The sequence below is a fragment of the Vespa crabro genome, chromosome 11, assembly GCF_910589235.1.
Source record: "Vespa crabro chromosome 11, iyVesCrab1.2, whole genome shotgun sequence".
NCBI classification, from domain to species: domain Eukaryota; kingdom Metazoa; phylum Arthropoda; class Insecta; order Hymenoptera; family Vespidae; genus Vespa; species Vespa crabro.
Window position 1 is genome coordinate 3,839,865 of NC_060965.1, and position 21,291 is coordinate 3,861,155.

General features: G+C 36.1%; 2 protein-coding genes across 23 annotated transcripts in view; both read right to left on the reverse strand.

The window, feature by feature from the left end:
* Positions 1-1,093: 1,093 nt before the first annotated feature.
* On the reverse strand, positions 1,094-8,428 carry LOC124428111 (protein borderless). Of its 4 annotated transcripts, none has more exons than XM_046971781.1 (12): positions 7,852-8,428; positions 7,275-7,417; positions 5,283-5,511; positions 3,913-4,049; positions 3,586-3,730; positions 3,233-3,507; positions 2,726-2,860; positions 2,366-2,625; positions 2,102-2,277; positions 1,987-2,031; positions 1,731-1,913; positions 1,094-1,636 (listed from the first exon to the last, which is right to left on the reverse strand). In XM_046971781.1, the coding sequence occupies exons 1-12, from the start codon at positions 7,907-7,909 to the stop codon at positions 1,410-1,412; spliced, it is 2,013 nt and encodes a 670-aa protein (XP_046827737.1). In that variant the 5' UTR covers positions 7,910-8,428; the 3' UTR covers positions 1,094-1,409. The 4 variants fall into 4 exon arrangements, with proteins under 4 accessions (XP_046827737.1, XP_046827735.1, XP_046827734.1 ...); XM_046971779.1 differs by having other exon boundaries at positions 1,987-2,028; positions 3,913-4,079; XM_046971778.1 differs by having other exon boundaries at positions 3,913-4,079; positions 7,852-8,427.
* Positions 8,429-11,247: 2,819 nt separating this feature from the next.
* LOC124428108 (protein turtle) overlaps positions 11,248-21,291 on the reverse strand; it is a 194,685-nt gene continuing 184,641 nt past the window's right edge. For all 19 annotated transcript variants that reach the window (XM_046971769.1, XM_046971760.1, XM_046971776.1 and 16 more), the window contains one exon: positions 11,248-19,000. In XM_046971769.1, the coding sequence (XP_046827725.1) occupies positions 17,809-19,000 (1,192 nt within the window). In that variant the 3' untranslated portion in view covers positions 11,248-17,808. The remainder of the gene's footprint in view (positions 19,001-21,291) is intronic.

Genomic DNA, 21,291 nt, shown 5'->3' on the forward strand with positions numbered 1-21,291 from the left:
CGTTTACCCACTATAAATCGGTTGAGCACGTGGCGTTCGTTTGGATCGGCAGGAAGACCTCGTTTAATTGTCCACAATGCCTTAGACCGCACGAAACCAGCTCGTTATTAAAGAGAATATTAAGGGACGTCAACTCTCTAAATAAACTCTTTTTAAAGAGTACTAAAATTCTTTCCAATAAAATTTCTATTTGTATTTCATACAAAATTGAAGTTATTAATAAAATTACCAAAGGATCTATTCGAACTTCATTAAGATGCTTCCCTTCATTTTTCGTTTAATTTTATTCTCAAGCTTGATGTTGATCGTGTGTGATAATTTGTTGCATTACAATTTTCTGGATCACCGAGTATGAATGTCGAGATATGAGAAATTATCACGTAGACACGTTTATTTTATGAGACCACCCTCTAATATTTCATTATATCGGAACAAAGCGAACGTTTGCCATAAGCCTTGTGACTAAATGATTCAGAGGTATTCCATGATGACACATTACTTGAAATTAATAATTATAATGATATTAATTATAATAGAATTAATGAAGACATTTATAAGAAACATCTATCAACGATTATTTGCTTCTACTTTATAATTAATTATTATCCATGAATTTAATTATCTATAATATTTTTACAAAATGATTTTTTGATAAGAAGACATTTCTACTCGATGCATATTCAAAAATAATTAAATCTACCGTGTATAGAGATTTTTATATTTTATTTACAATAGAAAAATTTACTAACGAATGTATATAATCTAAATCTAGGAAATTGTCATCGACTACTGTCGCATAACGATACTACGTTTGGAAAATTCATCAATATATCTATAATATTTATAATAAACCTAAATGAATACTAGAGATAATTGAAACTATATGATAATCAAAAAAAAAAAAAAAATGAAGTTTGTCAAACTGACACACGTTTTTAAACAAATTATAAAATTAATTAAACGATAACGTGATAATTCTATTGAATGATTCAAATGTTATACAACATGCTATTAATATAAGAAAGCTTTTCGCGATATTTAATATATGAATATAATTAATAATATAAGAAAATCATATAACATAACACTTCGCTTTGTCTCTATACTTTTATTATCCTTTTTTGTTAGTTAGATATCTATATCAAAATCCAGATAATTATATTACAATGATTTATCTAATATTTCCTGGTAAATATTTTCCTGGTAAAGAATACATCTAATCCGATGTATTTGTCACTAAAGGAACCTTTAGATGTTTTCCTCCTTCCAAATTTTATTTGAGACAACTGCGATAATAAAAATACGATTAGACGAGACAATAAATGCTTGATGCTTCCAAATAAGGCATTCACACTGGCGAACTGAGCTTCAAAATCTATTTAGGGTAACGTCGTCTCGTTAATAAGTTTTCACTTTTCATTAGTGGATGTTCGACAAAATCTCTTTCTGGCCCACCAAACTGCTGCCAAAGTAGCCGCTAAAAATCCAATACCAGCAACGATGCCCATAGAAATTGCTCTATTTCTACGATATGCTGGTACTTCTAAACTGATACGCCCGCTAATAGCTTCATCGTCTGAAAGTGACATCGCTGCTACCTCGAAAGTATATTGACTTTCCTCTTCTAACGTTTTCACTGTAATTAGAGAAAAAAATGAGAGAGAGAGAAAGAGAGATAGAACATTTTTAACTGATAATTCATAATTTTAAACTTAAATTCAATCTTTTACCTAAATAATAAGTGTCCGTTGTTTCGGATCTTCCATATAAATGTTGTGCTGGACCTCTAAACCATCTTACGACATAGAGCCTAACTTGACCTCTACCTTCTGATGGTGGTTCCCAAGTGACAAGATAACCCTCTACTGTCGCTTGAACTCTTACATTACGAGGTGGGCCCATTTTTTCTTCCTCTGGATTTAAAAAACAAAATTCGCGTGAGAATAGATATCGATCTTTGTCATCGTAATTTCAACTTTTACAAACCTAATGGACTACGAAATTCTGACGCTGAATTTTGATCGATGGCTGCTGCAATAAATAAATTCAATAGATTTAAAATTCAAATAATGTCAGATTGTTGACAATTTTTCAAACTTACTTGGTTTTGTAAATACCCGAAGTGCCTTGCTAAACATTCCATCGCCGTGTTTGTCTTGACTCAAAACCATGAACTCGTATTCTCTACCAGGATGCAAATTATTCACCGTAGCTTCTGTGATCTTACGCGAAAGTATCTTCATGGTACGCCATTCTGACATATCGGTAGGTCTATACCTATTTTTTAAAGAGAAATGAAATTTTCTCTTTATCCTTCTTTTAATCTTTTTTTTTTTTTTTCAAAAGAATATAATTCTTTTATTACCAGACGGAATATTCCATCTTTGGTCTAACGTAGCCAGGTACCCACGTCAAGGTTACCGCATTTTTACTACTATTGGCACTGAGATTATAGGGTGCTCTAGGTGGAATATTCAAAACCATTAATTCTGTATCAGCTACTACTGTTGCTGCTTCATTGCTAGCTGCACATTGATATAATCCACGATCTTGTTCTTGAATTCTTTCGATGGTCAAGTTGCCACCTGTTATAATTGTCCTATCACGTGGCAGTGGTGAGCCATCCTTCAAATAATAAAAACATTTTTGTGAATCATTATTGACACACATCATTTAATGACAATGTTGTACACTTCAAAAAAGAGAATTATGCTATTATACGTACTTTGTACCATGCTATTGTAGGTCGATGACTTTGATCACCATCACTGGCATCACATGGAATCTCTAAACTCTCACCTAATTTTCTCATATACAAATGTTGCGGCGTGACCGTGAAAACAGGTGGTCTTTGGACAACCTACGATTTTAAAGTTTACATTTTATTTGAAGATAAAATTTCTTAAAGAAATTTATCTAAATTTCCATCTAAAAGATGGAACAAGTGTTTTAAATTTTACGACGATGCACATTAGACTTATTTGTTAGTCCAGAAGTGCTGGTAACTCTAGGGATGCACAATTGAAGAATAAAAGAGCGTTTAATGCTGATCGTCAATTGGTCAATGGTCTCGCTAGTAAACGTTGTCACGTTGTCTTTTACACATAACTATGTTGACTCGACGTACTCGAATGAAAAAATTGATTTAATCTTATTCAATATACTGTTAGCAGTTCAAGTTTAAGGACGAGCTTAATTGAAATCATATAATTAATATTGATATAATACTAACGACATTGATTGCAGGACTAGGTCCTTCGGTACCCAGATCGTTATAAGGCGTACAACTGTAACTTCCGGAATGCGTTTCGTCTACTTTGCTAAAATAAAGAGATCCATTTCTTCTGTAAAAAACACCTTGAACATTATAAGGATCGAAGAGGAATCCGTCCTTTTCCCAACGAAGATTCGTCAGCGGTGGATTAGCTCTAAAATGACAGTCCAAAAGGGCCGGCTTTCCATAGGGAAGATAAACTTCTCTAGGCGCGTAAATGACCTTTGCCTTATCTAAAACGAAGAAGATAAGATATAAAGACATTTAACATCATTAAAATCTCTCAAGGCACAAGAACCAAGCGAAATTACATTGAACGTTGAGAAAGGCCGAGGCATTTTGTTGATTCCCATTCCAACCGGTCACCCCACAAGTGTATTCTCCAAGGTCACTCATTAAAGTTGACTTTATTACCAACGTTCCGTTTTCTTTGATGGAAGCTCTTCTCTCGAGATCCTTTAGATTAAAAAAAATTATTTGGAAATTTTTGTCAAAAACTCGTATAAAAAAGAATTGATAAAATAGAATTTTCGTCACAACTTAATATTGCAATATCGAATATTCTTTTTTTTTTTTTTTGCTTTTCCAAAATTTTTAAAAAATAGAAAATGTCTTAAGTAATATGATTTCCAACTCACCTTTACTTGCGAGATCTCTATACTTTCGTGAAACCAGGTTACGGTAGAAGAATTATCTTTGACAACGCAATCGAAAGAAACTGGCTCGCCTTCCATAACGGATTTGTTGACGGGCGGCGTCGTGAAGAGGGTCTCACCTGGAACATTTGTCGGAAGCGGCGACACACCTGGATTGAACGATTTAACAAGGTCTGCCCAGTGTTTGTTTGTTAATTGCAGGCTGGATTATAATCATTTTTATTTTTTTTTTTGCTAATGGATCATCAACGTTCTCTCGCGAAAAAGCACGTTAACGCGTTTTTTTCGATAGGAATTAATAGTATTATCTTGTTGGTAATTGGACGTGCAAATTTATTGATATTATTAGCATTTGTTAAAATCTTGCGCGTCAACCAGAGTTCAAAAGCCGGATGCACGTGAACTGTAGAATGATGCAATTGTATTTAATCGATCAACGAGAAAATAATCTGCTTTGTGATCCATTATATGATTTTCGATAGATCGAGGAAAAGGGTGTGTTTTTTGTTCGGACGAATCTGTACTTGTTCTGGAATGGATATAATACAATGTATGCCTAGTACTATTGTTCGACGTATTATATTCCTTTTTTATATGTTAAAAGATAGACATTTGTTGTTACTATAGTTTAGCAGTTTAATTCGTAAAATAAAAGAAAAAATTAATTTAAGTTTAAAGATGAATATTTTAGGAAATGCACAAATCTGAAAAGTTTTCGTTAACATCATATCGTTACTAACAATTGAAAAATAACCCACACACGTAGTAATTCAGAGCCTCTCAAATCATCCAGTGGATAATTTAATATGCTGAAACCAGAACTCTGCTTGGATTAATTAGTACAGTCGTCGCTCGTAACGTGAGAAGTTTTACACTTGTCACGAAATATTCAAAAATAAAAGAAGAGAATTGAGAAAAAGTACAATCTATAATTTGTCTCTACTTATTTTCAGAAAAATTCTCATTAAAAATTTTTAATCATATATCCGTATTTCCGTTGAGCGAATAAAGTTAATAAAAAAATATCGAATTAGTTTAGTCAGCTTATATTGAACGAAATTAATAGACCGAAAGAACGGAGTGCCATTTTTTTTTATTGCCGAAAAAGGCTGAGTAAAGAATGTTGAAAAAGCTCAGACCCAGTTCGTTGGTTAGGTAGATCGGTTAGACAAAATAGCCTGACCTCGATTAGGTCTTCACGGTTAGTTCAGTTCAGTAACACGTTTTACCCACGATTTAGGTTAATATATCCTTCAGCTTTAGCAAGATAGAGCGAACGAGGAACAAATTAATCGAGTTAGTAAATCTAATAATTATTTATGATAGAAACGAAAGGAACGTATTGTCCTTACCATCGATGGCCAGATGAAACCAGGTGCCATTTTTTCTTGAATTAGGTGTTCTGTTTGGAAAGATAACGCGACATTCGTACCAGCCCTGATCGCTCTCTCTGATGTTGGTGAGATTGATGCTGCCCTGACCATATCCGCGAGATAACGAGTCCTCCAGCAAGTGTATGCGTCCTCGATAACGAGGATCCAACGTCATCTCTTCATTATACCACGAGAAGACGCCGTGGCCCTGAAAAATCGAGTGACGAAGTCGATCGACTCGAGAACAATTCCAAGAAAAGAATTCTCGGGACGCGTTAGTTCTATTTCTTGGTCAAATGACATTTATTAGCCGACCTAGATTACTCTTTCGCATAGTTTTTATTTCATCATGAAATTTAGATAGCTAGTTGTTACGAGCAATGTCGCCTTTAACATTATTCGAACTGAAAAATGGGAAAAGGAGGTTTGAAGAAAACGAAAATTGCAATGTGTAACAGGATAGTAATTGTAACGATGATCTTTAACAACCTCCGTCATTTTGTAGAGGAAAACGCTCACGCGATTCTTCATAAAAGCGTAACGCGTGTCTAAGAATGAAATGCTCATTAATTATTAAAGAGAACATAATTATCTTTAGCTAATCACGTATTATTCTCGAGATTTAACTTTGAAGGTCTTCAGATGAGAAAGAAAAAGATGTGTCTAGACAAATCTAAGTTCCGGAAAAGGCTAAAGGTTCGCGTTAACGTGACTTAGGGTAGCACGACTGAAACAAGGCTGGCAAAAACAGTGCTAATCGTCCCTAATCGTTTGACAATGCGTTAACAGTGACCCACTGGTTGGACCCCTCATGTCGCGAACTCGCACTGACTAAATATAATGCAGCCTTGTGTCCCGTACTCCAATTACTTCGATAAGGATAGAGAGAAAGAGAGAGAGAGAGAGAGAGAGAGAGAGAGAGAGAGAGGGAAAGAGAGCACCTGTTTTGCATACGCATCAGCAAACCAATCGGGTTAAGTTCCACTTGATTTTATGTTCCAGCCATGTGACAACGCACAATATGTTTCCGTTGTCCGATTCTCATTCTCTCCCGACGCGTAGGTCGTAACGTCCTTTAACGAAATATGAACCGGAAAAATCAGCAAGTCTCAATCGTGTTCGATTGAGGTTGTTATTTTAACGGTGTTCCAATGATTGTACTTCGATGATTGCTTGAGAAATTACGATGTCGACAAATGTCATACTAAGACATGACAAGATCATCTACCGAACAAATTCATATAATATATGTATGTAATAAGACGTATAAATATATTTCATAACCACGACGTGTTTCGTATTTTCGACGAGGACAGATATATTGCATAACGAAATGAAATCGAAACTAGCTCGGTATTAAGGTTCCCACGACGATTCAACGATATTATCGAAGTGGTTATCTATATCGAAGAAATGGAATAACCTGCCTTAAGTTACCAAACCGAATGTTCCATCTCTATAGATTTTTCTTTTTTTTGTTTTTTATTTTATTTTATAAACATAATCAATTTATTAATGAAGCTGATCTTACGATTATATTGATGTTTTTTTTTTATAATATGATTGTAAAATATACTGATATCGACACCAAGGTGCAGAAGTAGTTACGTTCGAACATCGTTATCGTCATCCCTTACTAACCACAAACCGCATCACGAAGAAAAATAATTATATATCCATTGGATAACGCTTCAATATCGCACTCAAATCGATATCGTTTACAATTATTATATAAAAGGGTCGGTAAATTTTGAAAATCATTTGAACGAAACGATTTAAAATTCATGATTTTATATCGTTTATATTTCTTAAAAGTTGAAATAATTTCAGATCGATTTCTATCAATGAAACAATAGAATAAATATTTATAGATAATCGGTTTATCGATTCTCCGATAAAATGTATTACGTACAAACGCAACGGAGTTTTACTTCATATTCTAACGCGGAAATATTTCATTTAAACACTTACATCACGATTCCACTGAAGAATATACGGGATCGGTGTCTCGTGCGGAAAGTCAAGATCACAATTAAATACCACGTACTCTCCAACACCCGCCGTCAAATAATTCGGTTCTGTTTCCTCCTCCAATATCAAGCCGTAGTTAAATACTGTAAAGAGAAAAAAGTAAATGAAATAGAAAGAAAGAAAGGAAAAAAAAAGAAAAAAGAAAGAAATTGTATTACGCGTTTTAAAAGTATCCACGAATCGTTTCGATCGAATTAGCACAAGAACGAGTGTAACTAATAATGATACTTGAAATCAATTGTAAACGAGCTCTCCTTACGTATTTAACGAAAAAATCATCAATACTCGTTCTTCTTGATATGATCTAATTGTTCTAAAATGATTAAGTTCTAAAACGACGATATGTAAATAAAAGATAAATCAAATCGTATAAGAAAAAGAGTTTTTAAATTATTTTAATGAGAAATGTCTTGATAAAATCGCGAAACTTGTTTATCTCGAAAATAGTGCCTCATGATTTCAAATCAATCGAAAACAATAGAGAGAGATTCTAATCTAGAAATGAAATGGTGATTACCTTGGCAAAATACGAGCAAAGGTGGCAGCAGTTCGAGAAAGCTTCGGGAGCCGGTCATTCTCGTAGATCGAGCGACGTTATCCTCTCACAAACGCATGGATTCGTTTTTTTTTCAGATATTCTTCGAAAGGATTCTTTGCTTTTGATTACATACAAACTTCGTTGCACCTAAATAACAGCGATTAGGGATGAACGCGAAAAGATAAAACACATTCGTTATCACCCACACTAATTAAGATTTCGTACACGCGAGTCGTTCGAAAGCACGTGACACTTTCACGATCGCTTTATCATTTTCCTTCACTTCCTATTCTTCTTCTATTTTGTTTTTGTTTCTTTTTTTTTTTTTTTTTCTTAATTCTTTGTTATCACTATTTTACAAACAATAGATCATGTTTTTCCTCATATCTTTATAATTAATTTACGAAAAGAAACAGTAAATCACTGCTCGCTCCAAAAGATTTTCCCGAATTTGTCTTCTTGAATAAAACGTTTGACGAGCTCAACGTTGATCGAGTGTCTGTGAACACGACTGAACTACGTCTACCAGCGAGAGTAGCCTCGGTCTATTCCGAGCGGATACGAGAGTAGTCGGTCCTACGAGGAGGTGTCGCGAGGAGGAGCTTGGACATTCGAGAGAAGCCTATGGGATTCTACGTTTATTCGAGCGCGCTTCAACTCTTGTGGAAAAATCCTTTTAATATATTTCATATGCTAATAGGAATAAAAGATTTGATGTGGGAAAATCAATGATTACGACAACATTTTTGTCGATTTGAACAAACTTCATAAAGATATACAAATTGAAGAAAACTATCATGATTAAAATCAGATTATTAAGGATAAAATATTAATTGAAATTTATTTAATTAATTCTTTTCATTATAAAGTTTACTTTTAAAATGATCTTATGGGATTTATATTCGATATTCTTAACTCGTATCATTTATATTAAAACTCATTAAATCCAATTCTTTGTGCATGTGTTTTTCTGAAAAAATAATTAAAAAAATGAATATTTTAAATGAATCTTATTCAAGAGTCAAGGTTACACTGGGGTCTTCCTTTAATCTTATCGCGTCTCATAGAATGTATTCATCCGAATAACAAACGCGTGCTCTTTTATATTGAACAGAAGAAGAACGAAATAAGCATTCAGCAAAGCTCTGATCCTTAAGTCGACGCTTGGCTTTTGAGTAGAGATCTTCTTGCATTTTAAAACGAAGGGAGAGACTAAAGAGAGAATTTATCGTTAGATCTCTTGATCCTTTTAAAGTCGGCGAAAATTAAAGATTAAGCAATCGTCGAAATGAATGAAATTTCAAGAACGAAAGTGTTAGAATTTCAAAGAACTCTCAATCTCTTCAATCTATTATTGCTTTCCGATAGTTCCTCTTTAATCTTATTAAAACATATATTCGAAAATTAATTTTGTTCATATTTTAAGATATTAATTTCTGTGCGCATTCGTACTCGTGTACTTGTTTCATAGCGATCGTGTTGCTGACACAATGTTATACCGAGCAAATTGAGCTACCGCATTGATTATTCGCCCACGCTCAGTTTAGATCAAATTGTATTAAGCGGGTCGATAGGATGCATACTCAGGGAAGAGCATATATTCGTCTTTAACGAATTTGAGTACACCAATATTTGTTGTAATTATGATAAAAGATTAAAAAAATTTCGTTCATTTCTTGGCAAAAAGATTTCCTTTCATGCCGATCTTAAGTATTCTATTAGATCGAAATCGTTTACGATTATTACGCGTGTACGCAACAAAATAGAAATAGAAAATAATAATTTTGGTAATATTCCGTTATAAACAAGCATTTATTTGTCTGTCATTTAGTTTCATTAAATTTTAATGAAATTTGTACGATGAAATAACTGAAGATTTACTGAAAAGTCACATCGAATGCGAATGCTTGCTCGCTCGGATTAGCGCGCGCGCACACGCCTGCGCTCTTTGCAATCTCGCGCGCGCCATTTGTGCGTGGGTGACCTCAGATTACGTCACATCCGTCCCTTGCCGCATTAGTAGACTGCCCACAGCCTTGTCACGCTGTTGAAGATAATGAATCCATTCGCATGGATCACGATCTAGGATTGGATGTGCATGGGACAGTGGAAATAAATGCGTGCATAATGACACCGGCCGCATTATTTCATCGTTGAACGAGAGGAGAAAACCAACTTGTTCCTGGTCCATCTACCATTGAACCAATCCGATCCTAGACATTAGTCGACTTTCGAAATGTTGTGTTAATCGTGGGATCCGTGTACATGGGATTCGATCTACGTTTCACTTTGTAATAATTATCTCGTATACTCACCTGTCGGATCTTATCTCATATCACTAACAAGGAGAAAGTAAATTTGATCAATTAGATGTCGGATTAGGTATTTTTCTTTTTTTTTTTTTTTCTGTTTTTTTCCAACAAGCCAATGTTACCCGAGAACATTTGTCATGTCCGACACATGCTGATGACACAAGCCCCGTCTTCTAATCATGATTAATGTCTACAACGTGTCAAGCTTAGATTTCGGATGTGCATTAGTCACGAGACTGTCCGAAACATCGGTTAATCTTAAGACAATTACTATTAAGAAATGTCACCTTGACAATAGATAAAATAATTTAAAAAGGAAATCGTTTGTATTAATTACGAAAATTTTGATATTGTGAAAATATTATGATATTTAGGAGACAAAACGTTTTTAATATTTTCTATTTCTTCATTCAACGATAATCAAAGATCTTTCGCAAGTCTGGCTATTACTGGTACGTTCTACTTTCCGAAATGCTCGCGTATTCTGCACATCGAGGGAAATCAAGGAAATTGCAGTAATTCTCGGTAATCAGTGCCATAGACGCTTCGTACGAACATTCCCCCTACGCCATATCGTACTGAGATTCCGCGATTCTCAGATCATCCTACGAAAATATATCCTCTGAGACAGTAGACCGACCTGATTCCTATATTGACACTGATCTTATTACCTTGGCCAATGATCCTATTCAAAGAGCATTCTAGAACACGCTTGATATTCTGGATATCGAAATGTTTCTGTACAAATTCTAAGGAACATAACAAAATTATGTCGAGTATATATTGCTGAGTTTTTTTACTTCACGATTTTATGAATAAAATTATTAGAATGAGTTCATGATGGGATATAGGTATGTATACATATATATGTACTTTGGTAATATCTTATTTTAAAGAATTAATTAAGTGCTCTCAATGTATATTTTGTGCCATCTTACCTATTTTAAATATATATATATATATATATATATATATATATATATCTTATTTCTCTTGCAATAATTATCAGCAAAAGGTAAAACAACAACAAAGGGGCATTATAGATCATCCTGCGTTTCGTCGCTTTCGTTTCAAATGTCGCTTTATTTTTCATTTTATTTAATAATAAATTGTCTACAATTTGTCCTAAGTTAGTACGTCTTGGAGTTCTCGGGGAGTTCGCGAGAAAGCATAGATCGATCGAATCAAAACGGGGTTGTTGGTTGGTGAACATAGAGGTTAATCGCTTACTTATTGTATCATTTTCATTTTCTTTTTGTTTCTTTTTTTCTTCCCGTTTTCTGATCGTTCCGTTTATTCCTCATTTGTGTTCACCCCGGAAAGTGAGAAAGAAAAGAAAAGACAAGGTGTGGAATTGATTGGGCGTGTGCTCGCGCGCGCGCATGAACAAGACGACGACGACAACGACGACGGAGGGTGATGATTTTTCGCCGTGAAAGCGAAGAAAAGTGAAAAGACGGACGATTGAGAGTTAAAGAAGAAGAGCGTTTTACGCGTTTTACAAGAATTAGGTAGATTTGTTCTCTTTTTTTCTTTTTTCGATCCATTTTCTTTTCTCACCTCATTCACGCCGCTTATGCGAAGGGTTCCTTAAGAAGTTTTACAACGGCGTGTGCGTGAAATATATATGCGATTATTCATAAAGTTTTGCGACTAAAATGAAAACTCTTAAATACCATTGTTTCTTGTACTGTGGAAAAAGAGAGTCGACGGATTCTCTTACGAATTATTTAGGTGCGATTAATTACTAAAAAACGCAATAACGATTCGTTCGCCGGTGTGTCTGTCTGTGTGTATGTATATGTATACGAGTGTAAACGCGCGAAAGGTGTTCGCTTCCCTTCTTGATATTTTTCTTATATTTTTTTTTTGTTTTGTTTCTTTTTTTGTTTATTTTTTTTTTTTTCCTTTTTTTAATACCTCGCAACTTCTTTTCTCCCCTGCCGATTACACGACGATCGTTCCTCGATCGATACTTCGTTGTATCGTGTCGAGAATGAAAATATTCGAGATTCGATGCTTAATTGTATCGTCGCAAAATCGGTGTCAGAGTCAATACCCGAGAGCCATAAGCTATTCTTTCTAATTTCGTTTGTTTTTTTTTTCTTTCTTTCTTTCTTTCTTTTTTTTCTTCTTTTTTCTCATTTTAATTTAATTCTTCGTTGAGATATTCGTCCCGATCGTTTGCATCGTATTTGATCAATTGCGATCTTGATAACGAACGAAACTAGATTTTCGATTACGGTCTTTCATTCTGCGAAAGCATTTCCGATTTCGTAAGTCTGGAGTATTGGAGTTTCACGCTTACTATTATTCTGATCAAGATCTACACCGACGTATAAACGAACGAACGACGAAAAAATAATTTGTATTTTGATTTACATCTTTGCCAATTGAAAATTGAGAAAAAAATAAATCTCTCGGTATGCCCTATGGCTTTCAGGTACGCTCGTATGGAGATCGAAAAACTTAACAACTAACATACGAGACCGTCGACGATACTTTTATTTTCTTTAAACTATCTCTCGTTCGGCTTGATCCGAACGTGACGAGATTATAGAGACGCGAATAATCGTTAAACGGAAAGTACATTCTTTGTGTGTAACGTCGAGCAACTACGTGACTACGCGAAAAGAGAAGTAAACGTAAAAACGTACAAAAAATGAAGCTTAACTTCTCGCTCGGCCAACGAATGTGTATATTAGTAAAAGATGGGCGGGTGTCGAACGTTTTACGCAAATTCACGATTCAACCATATTTCTTTTAACAATCGTTAAGACGCCGGATTCATTCACGCTGAACCCTATTTCATTTCTCATTCTCTCTCGGACTCACACACTATCGCTCTTTGTCTTCCTTCCATCTTTTCTTCTTATTAATTTTTTTTTTTTTTCATTTTTTTTCTCTTTTTTTTTTTTTGTTTTTGTTTCTTTTATCCATGATAACCGCGAGGCTTCCTTCAGATTTTCTTAGTTAATTCTATCCTTTTCGTTTTTTTTTTTTTTTTTTTACGACCATCCACATTTAGCGTGTCCATTTGAGATCGTTGTATCTAACTATGATATATCTACACGTTACTTATACGACTACGTCTCGGTTTTTGTTTCTTCGCTTGCTTCTTTTTAATTCCCTTTCCTGTCCACATATGGAAAAGAAAAACGTGGCCTAAGTAGGGGGCGAGAAGAGGTCGACGTTTTTAATTATTTTTCTTGTTTTTTTTTTTTCTTTTTTTTTCTCTTTTTTTTCCTTGTCTTTCAATTCATTCGCAAAACTTTTGTTTCGATCTTTCGCGAGTCCTCTAACGATGTCAACGAAGACAACGCGAGAACGATCGCGGGGCGAGTAACGACGATTCGATTTGTACAAAGTACTTGGTATTAAAAAAGTGTGATGATTTGGTGCCATCTTGAGCGCGCGCGTACTCGAAACAAATTCGTTTGAGAAATCGAGAAAGATCGAAATTTCTTTGATTCCATGATCTTAAGCATTTTCTCATAATTTTCGAAATTTAATCTTCGTGACTTGGTCGAACCTTGGAATACCACGAATGCTTATTTTTCATATTACATGATAATTTTCGTCGAATATTGATATTGAAATAAGTCTCCTTCGATTCTCTATTTACTTTTCTTCTCTTTTCTTTTTTTCTCTCTTCTTTTTCTTTTTCTTTTTTGCTTTAAAACGCAGCCTCTCAAAATCCACCCCCACCGTTCGTTCGCGAAATACAGGCATACCGATCGATCCCTCGGCGCGTTTTCATCATTCTCGTTGATTAATAAACTACACGCTACGTCGTTACGATTTACAATATCAATTAATTATCAAATTATTAAGTCAATCATTAGAATTACTTTAGAATATTGGTACACTTCGCGTCATCCGGCATTTCTCGTTATTCTCATCACGTCGTTTTCTCTTCCCTATTCTACGTTTGTTCGTTCGCTCTTTTTTTTTCTTTTTTTTCTCTTTTTTTTTTTTTTTTTTTTTTTTTTTCGTTTCTCTTTCCATTCCTCTCACAATATACACAAAGTCTATTTTTTTCTCTCATTCGCACACTTACATTCGCACGTTTCGGCAAACACGCACTTTACTTCTTTAACAAAAAATTCTATTCAACCACGAGAGAGAGTCGATCCTTTTTCGTTTCCCCATCTCCTTTATCAACTCTTTCTTCTCTTTCGTGGTTTTCGTCGCATCATTATAGTTGAATCGTGATTATGGCCCTCTTATAAGTATTTATAATATAATATATATATAAATAATTATTTGTACTATAAAAAAGTAAAACGTTAACGTCGAGGTTCTTCAGGTGCGGTTTAGACCTGGGGAGTCTTCGGGATATTTCGGTAATGCGAGGAAAAGAGAGATCGATGACAGATAAATAGGAAGAGAAGAGTTGTGAGAAAAGAAATTATTATGTCGATTAGCTTCTCGTCGAACCTGACTTTGAAAAATCGCAAAAGGCGTCGTTTGAAGGAACGAATCGTCTTATCGCGAACGTTTCTTTTCTTTCGTCCTTCTTTCGTTATTTAATAATAGTAATAATAATCATAATCATAATTATAATTCTAGTGACGCATAACGATCATTTCGTTTTTTAGACCGTATTTATATTCGCCCGCGTACTCTCTCGGTCGCACTTCCGACCTTTGACCTCGACATCGAGATAATTCGAAACAATATGTACTCTTTCTTTTTTTTTCCTTTTTTTTTTTTTATATATCTTCTTCTTCCACTTTCTTCCTTCGCCCCTTCCTTTCTTCCATGTGGGACTTTTCATTTGCGTTTCTACGAACGCTTCTTTTTTTCTCCCTTTCGGTGTGTGTGTATGTGTGTGTGTGTGTGTGTGTCTGTCTGTCTGTCTATGTGTGTGTATGTGTATGTATATGCGGGTGTATGTACTTGTATGTTTGTCGTGGTGTTCCTCGCGTATTTTTATATTTATATTTATATTTATATTCATATTTATATTTATTTATATTTATATTTATATATTTATATATATATATTTATATGTCGCGTCGGTGTACGCGTGATACGCACGTTCGCGCGTAATAATTAATATCTCTTTTTTTTTTTCTCTCCTCGATGGCGCTAAAATCTCGGCTGATCGGCAATTTAGACGTGATTGCACACACGCATGTACGCACGTTCTTCCGCCCTTACGAAGAAGAATAACCGTCATTTCTTCTTCTTCTTCTTCTTCTTTTTCTTCTTCTTCTTCTTCTTCTTCTTCTTCTTCTTCCTCTTCCTCCTACTCCAATTTCTTTTTCATCATTTTTTTTTTTTTATCATCTTTAAGGATTTGGTCGCGACGGAGGAACGATATGTCGTACGAAAAGAGAGAATCGATCGATTCATTTCTAATCGTCATGCAAGTAAAAAAGATAAAGAAGAAAAATCGAAGGAAAAATGATTTCGAGCTTATCGACGATATCGTTCGTTATTAATTGAATCGAAATTGGACGCTAATTAATGCTATTCCTCGAGACTCCAAGATAGCCGCCGTTTTATCGGCGATGTCGCACCAGCTCCGACTGGCGGCACTACGTGCGAGCGTGCGCATGCGTATTCTGCGCTATTTGCGCGCCGGCCGAGCGCGCGTAAATTCAAAGAACATTATTTTTACTTCTTGTTTCTTTTTAAATTACTTAAGAAAAATTATTGTGCCGATAATATGTTGGGTCGCTAGCGAAACCCTAAACAGGCAGTGCAGTACGAGTGAGTCCTTAAGCAATCTCGAGGCAAGCTTCGGCCTAATATCACGTTTCGAGTCCATTGCTCATCGATATAATTACTTTTTAGGCACGACCGCAGGGAGTTCCTTATGCTCTCGATATTAGCGAAAAGTGTAACAGACGATTATCTCCGAAACTACTTGAGATATTCAATAACCCATTTGGATCTTTACGTTTCATATCAAAATCTAAATATATGTGTATCATGTGTGTGTGTGCGTGTCTGTGTACCCGGTCTACCGTCTGAACGGGTAGACGGATTGATTGAAATTTATATAAAAACTGAGATTACAAGTTATGAAGATCCACGAGAAATTCAAGTTCAATTTTGTCTTTTGCTTTAAAAAGGACGGGCGTTTAAAAAAATTTATATAAAACTGAATGTGCAACGAAAATAATAAACATTGTGCGGGAATATTTTAAAATAGTATAAGCGATTAACTCGAACTACATCGGTCGTGCCTGTTGCGAAAAAGTGACGCTTTTTCGCTGGTGGTTTAGGAGACTGAGTCTCCTGGTTATCGTGTTATACTGCCACAATTTTTGCATCGTGTTGTATGAATTCGTGTTATATGAATCTTTGTTATATGAACCCGCATTATACGGGGATCTACTGTACTATTCCGACTTGTTTTAATGTGTCTTCGTGTGTACGCGCGTGTTTCGTAATGTTAATGAGAATGTGTCTGTGTATTTATGCGTGTGTGTATTTTTTTGCGTGTGTTTCTCCTTATTTTTTTTCGATTATCTTACTTTTTTTCATTTGCTTTCCATTACTTATTACTTACAGCGTACGATTACGTTTAATCTTAACGTTTCGGTTTTTTTCTTTTTTTTTTTCTTTTTTTTTTCTTTTTTTTTTCTTTTTTTTTTTTGTTAAAAGGTATACGGAGCACGTACAGTGGTACAGTTTCTTTGGAGTGTCATACCGTTTGTCTATCTATTCCTCTTTCTCCTCCCTTTCGTTTCTTCGTTTTATTCCCTCTCCTTTTCTTATCGTCGATCTCGTTCTCTTATGTTTTAACGACCCGCCTCTTATCTCGAGCTAGCGGGAGATATCCATCCTTTTGCGCGACTCATAGCCACGGGGCAGTTTCACTGAGCTTTACAAAATAGAATTGTCCCTTTCGTTTCGTCTCTCCCTTCCTCAGCGTTTTTGGTGCGTTCCTTGATTCTTTGTTATTATTATGTACTTTATGTTAAAAATCACGGTCCACTCGGTATGGACGTAGGCGCGGTTGGTATTATCGCGGAACGCAACCAGCAACAATAGCTTCTCTTTTTTCCTTTTTTCGATTCTCTTCTTCCGTCTTTATACGTCACGTGACGTTCATCGATCATAGGCAATTTCGCTGTTTTCATCCTCGTTGGATCGTCTTCTGCCGATAGGCGATCTCAAGAAACTCGTTCGGTGCATGATCTCATTTGCGCTTTCTTTTAATCGTAAAAAAAGACGCGAACGTCTGAACGTTTCGTATCTACTACGTTGTTCTTCGTGATCGAGGGGAAACATATGTATTTTGAGCTTGGCGCTCGTAAAAACAATCCTCTCTTAATATCGGAGAGGATTGCTTTGGCTAGCGGAATTGACTTTTTTTAAAACGCGCCTATATTTCGATACCGTTACGCGATGATGATTCTCGTTGTTTTGTGCCTTGACGATTGGTCTTAATGCCGAAGGATTTCCCAAAGGAAAGCACGTATACCAGGTTGTTTTCGACCGCGACAGATTCTTCTTGGTCCTCCGATATATTCGTTCAATGGGAATGTCTCGTTACTAGGTTTTCGATTATTGGACCGTATCTAATCGTATCACGCCACCACGATGCGAATCATTCTTGATCGTCGAATTCTCATTCAGCCTGACAAATTTTCTTCGAAGAGCTTTAACAAGCACTTTCCAAGTGAGTACTTTGCTTTCTCCTAGCCTGCCTTTGCCTAAATTGATGGAATTCGGCCTTCATGGCCTGCACTCTAGCCTCGATATTATCCCTGCTGTATCTCGATGGTTGATGATGAACCGTGTGCACCTGATGAACGTGCGGCACATGGATGGCGTGTATTTGATGAACCGGCGGTCTCTCTTCTCTAGTGGGAGTGGAGGCAGAGGTAGGTGTAGGCGTACAGGAGGCAGGATCGAACTCATAGTGTCCATCTACGCTACCAGCATCTACGGCATTCTTCAAGTGGCCGACCTTCGCCTGGTCCTGAAGCTCCAACCATCGACCAACCAGAGGAGGCGGCGGTGGCCTATAAGGTGGTGGTCTCCATTCAGCCACCGTGCTTCCGCTCCTCGAGCTCTGATTTTGTTGAGATGTATTCTTGCTACCGAAACCTGAACTGCTGGATCTACTTTCAGGCGAGGTCTCCAAATCCGGAGACGCAGCCAGTTCAGGCGCCGACCTGGCGTGCCTGGCGTGTCTCGGTGGAAGTCTCGCCCTTGGTCGACCAGCGGATTGAGGCGGAGACGAGGTAGCAAGAGGTTGAACGGGTACGAATCTTCTGGACTCGGCGTGGATCGCCTTCAAAGATGGGAGCTCTTGGCTGTAACGTTGATGAACAGTTCGCAATTGGAGGTAACTTGGAGGGGTCGGGAAGGATCTTTCCCCTGACGATGGTTGTCTCACGGAGCTGAGATCGCTGAAGTATAACGGCGTCCAAGGTACATTGGGACCGCTCGGTGAACTCGCTAAGAATCTGGGCGACGATATTGTACAGATCGTTGGTGGTATCCTGGCCAATGAATTCACTGCATCCTGATGGTGATGATGAGCAGCATGCAGAGCACCTATCGAGACACCGCTACCCGATGATCTCAGGCTCAGCTGACTGTTGCCGACCAAGGGACGTCGCCAAGAGGACTTGAGCCGTTGCTTAGGCAGAAAGCCACCGTCGTCGCTGCTTGATGCATCCAGGATGCTGTTGTTCGCCGAACTGAGAACCGAATCCGCCACGACGAATCGGCCGTCGGCCGCGCGAGAGATCTTACCGAGGGGACGACCGCGGCATGAGTCCGGGGTGTCTGGACTCAAAATCTCCCTTAGGAGATTTAGACCTGGTACTCTGCTTTTTCTAGGTCTATATAGTAGGACAGAAGAAACGTTAGAACGGACCTGCTCTCGCGATTCTTCGATTACAAACGACGCGATCGAGTATGCCGGATGAGATTGATTTTAATTTAGTTTGATAAATCTCTCACAAATGTTCGAGGAAACAAAATTTCTTTTCTTTTTTCTTTTTTTTTTTTTATTCTATTTATTTCCGGAATACTTTATCAGTCGTTTGATAAGACAAACACGTGCAACAACGACGCAACACGTAACGATAACGAACACAAGGGAAACGAATGACTAGAACAAAATAACGAAAGGCAAACGTTCAAGTTAAACGTCTATATAATTATTAAGAAATTTATCACGTATGATAGGTATATAATAAAGAATAACGGATGCAGGCGAGGAAGGCATGCCGCATGCGCATTCCGGTGCACGAGTGATAGGGGTGTGACGTAGGTCGTGAGTGGGTGGGCGTTGGCAGTGATTATTTTCATTTTTTCTTTTTTTTTTTTTCGAACACATTATTTTTTTCAGTCTTTCTTTTTTTCTTTTTTTTTTTCTTTTTTTTTTTTTTGAAGAACATTTACTTTTTTTCTTTTAGTGTAATCTTTTTTCTTTTTTTTTTTTTGCTCGAATATTTTTTTATGTTTTTCATAGTGATAGCAATTGTGGATTTAGGTGCTCCGAAACTCGTCACCTTTTTTCCTCCTTCGGGTCCGGCAGCAGGGAAAGATGGGGGAGAGAGAATGTTGTAACACAACGATTACATTCACAAAAACAATATCGTGGCGATAATAATAAGAAATATAATGCTAAATAACCGAGCTTGTTACTTTTCTAGGCGGTGATGTTAGGGAGCAAATAGATAATGCGTGTCATATTGTGTAATCAAGGTGACGGTTAAGGCTCTTTTGTTCTACCGATTATTTCTCCACGCTTCTTTGATTTATCCATAGAATAAATACTCAATTTTCTATGGGGATGAACCATCTTGTATTGTTTGCGAGTTTAAAAGAGTTTGTTAAAAAAGAACACATTAAATTAAACAGTACATATATTGTAACAGAGAAGAGAAAAAAAGGAATTTTTCGATGGAAGGATTTGATGGAAGGATATATTTTCTAAGAGTTTACGAAACAGAATTTTTAAAAGTGCAGGCCATATACAGGGTATTAAAAAACCCTGTATATATTCATATATATATATATATATATATATATATATATATATATATATATATATGTGTGTGTGTGTGTGTGTGTGTGTGTGTGTGTGTGTATGATTGTGTGTGTATGTGTATGTATTCGAATGAAAAATAAATACTTGAAGGCGGTAAGGATAAATTTTCTTGGAAAAATGTGAGATGTTTAACGATAAAAAATGTGATGTAAAAAGGCAGTAAACAGAAAAATACGACAATGGAGGCCATAGATAGACACGGCTGAGAATGGAGCCGCAGCGATAGCGGCTTACCTATCTTTGATCGTATATTTCCGAGTGTGTGTGTAAGTGAACGTGTCTTTCATAGATCGTCTAGAATCGAAAGACTGGAAAGAATCAAAATAACGCATAAGCATTTGAAATGACATTAAACTAGCGTGTTCTATATTTCTGATTAAACGACAATAATTCTGAAATCTTTTTATTTTCGGATATAAAAATTTGTCATCTCTAAAGATTTTCTAACGAAATAACGTTTAATTATATAGAATGATCAAGGTCCTGTGAACGCACACGCCTAATAGTATCATGCTTTCATAATTGCACGTGTGATCGTGTGACATGCCATTTACGTGTATAAATGTTTAAAAAGCGTATACAATGATCTTAGAAAAATTGTGTCATAAAAGAGAGACTCAAAAAACGAGTATGAATGAATACTACAGCGACGTGGAAAAAAGTGAAGACGAATGTGAAGAAAAAATGTAATGTTAAGAGAGTGGATCAAGTCTAAAACAAATTGGAAATTGCAGATATTGTTTCCTTGTATTTCGATTTTTAAACATCAAATATTAGATAGTTCCGAATCAACATCTGCATTTCCTGTAACCTTAACGAAGATACTGGCAATTTAAAAAAAAAAAAGAAAGTTTCCGTTTACCAGTAACTTGTCTTATTCCATAAATGTTAAATGTGGAAACCAAAAGGATGCAGCTACAGAATTTAGCTATAACAATAAGAAAGTTATCAGCTAAAATTAGTGCTCGTTATCGGGAAACTCGATGGCTGTTAACGTAAGAGAATTTAGATTAAAGTTGATTCAATTTAAATAGAGTTTTATCATTCTAACCATCGAATTTACCAATATTTCAA

What these genes read in the sequence shown, in the direction of transcription:
- LOC124428111 (XM_046971778.1), bottom strand. Translation starts at nt 7,909, where the DNA reads ATGACCGGCTCCCGAAGCTTTCTCGAACTGCTGCCACCTTTGCTCGTA. An exon ending in TCGGGTATTTACAAAACCAA is followed by an intron (nt 2,032 to 2,101) that starts GTAAGTTTGAAA and finishes TATTTATTGCAG; the next exon opens with CAGCCATCGATCAAAATTCA. An exon ending in AACGGACACTTATTATTTAG is followed by an intron (nt 1,637 to 1,730) that starts GTAAAAGATTGA and finishes CTCTAATTACAG; the next exon opens with TGAAAACGTTAGAAGAGGAA.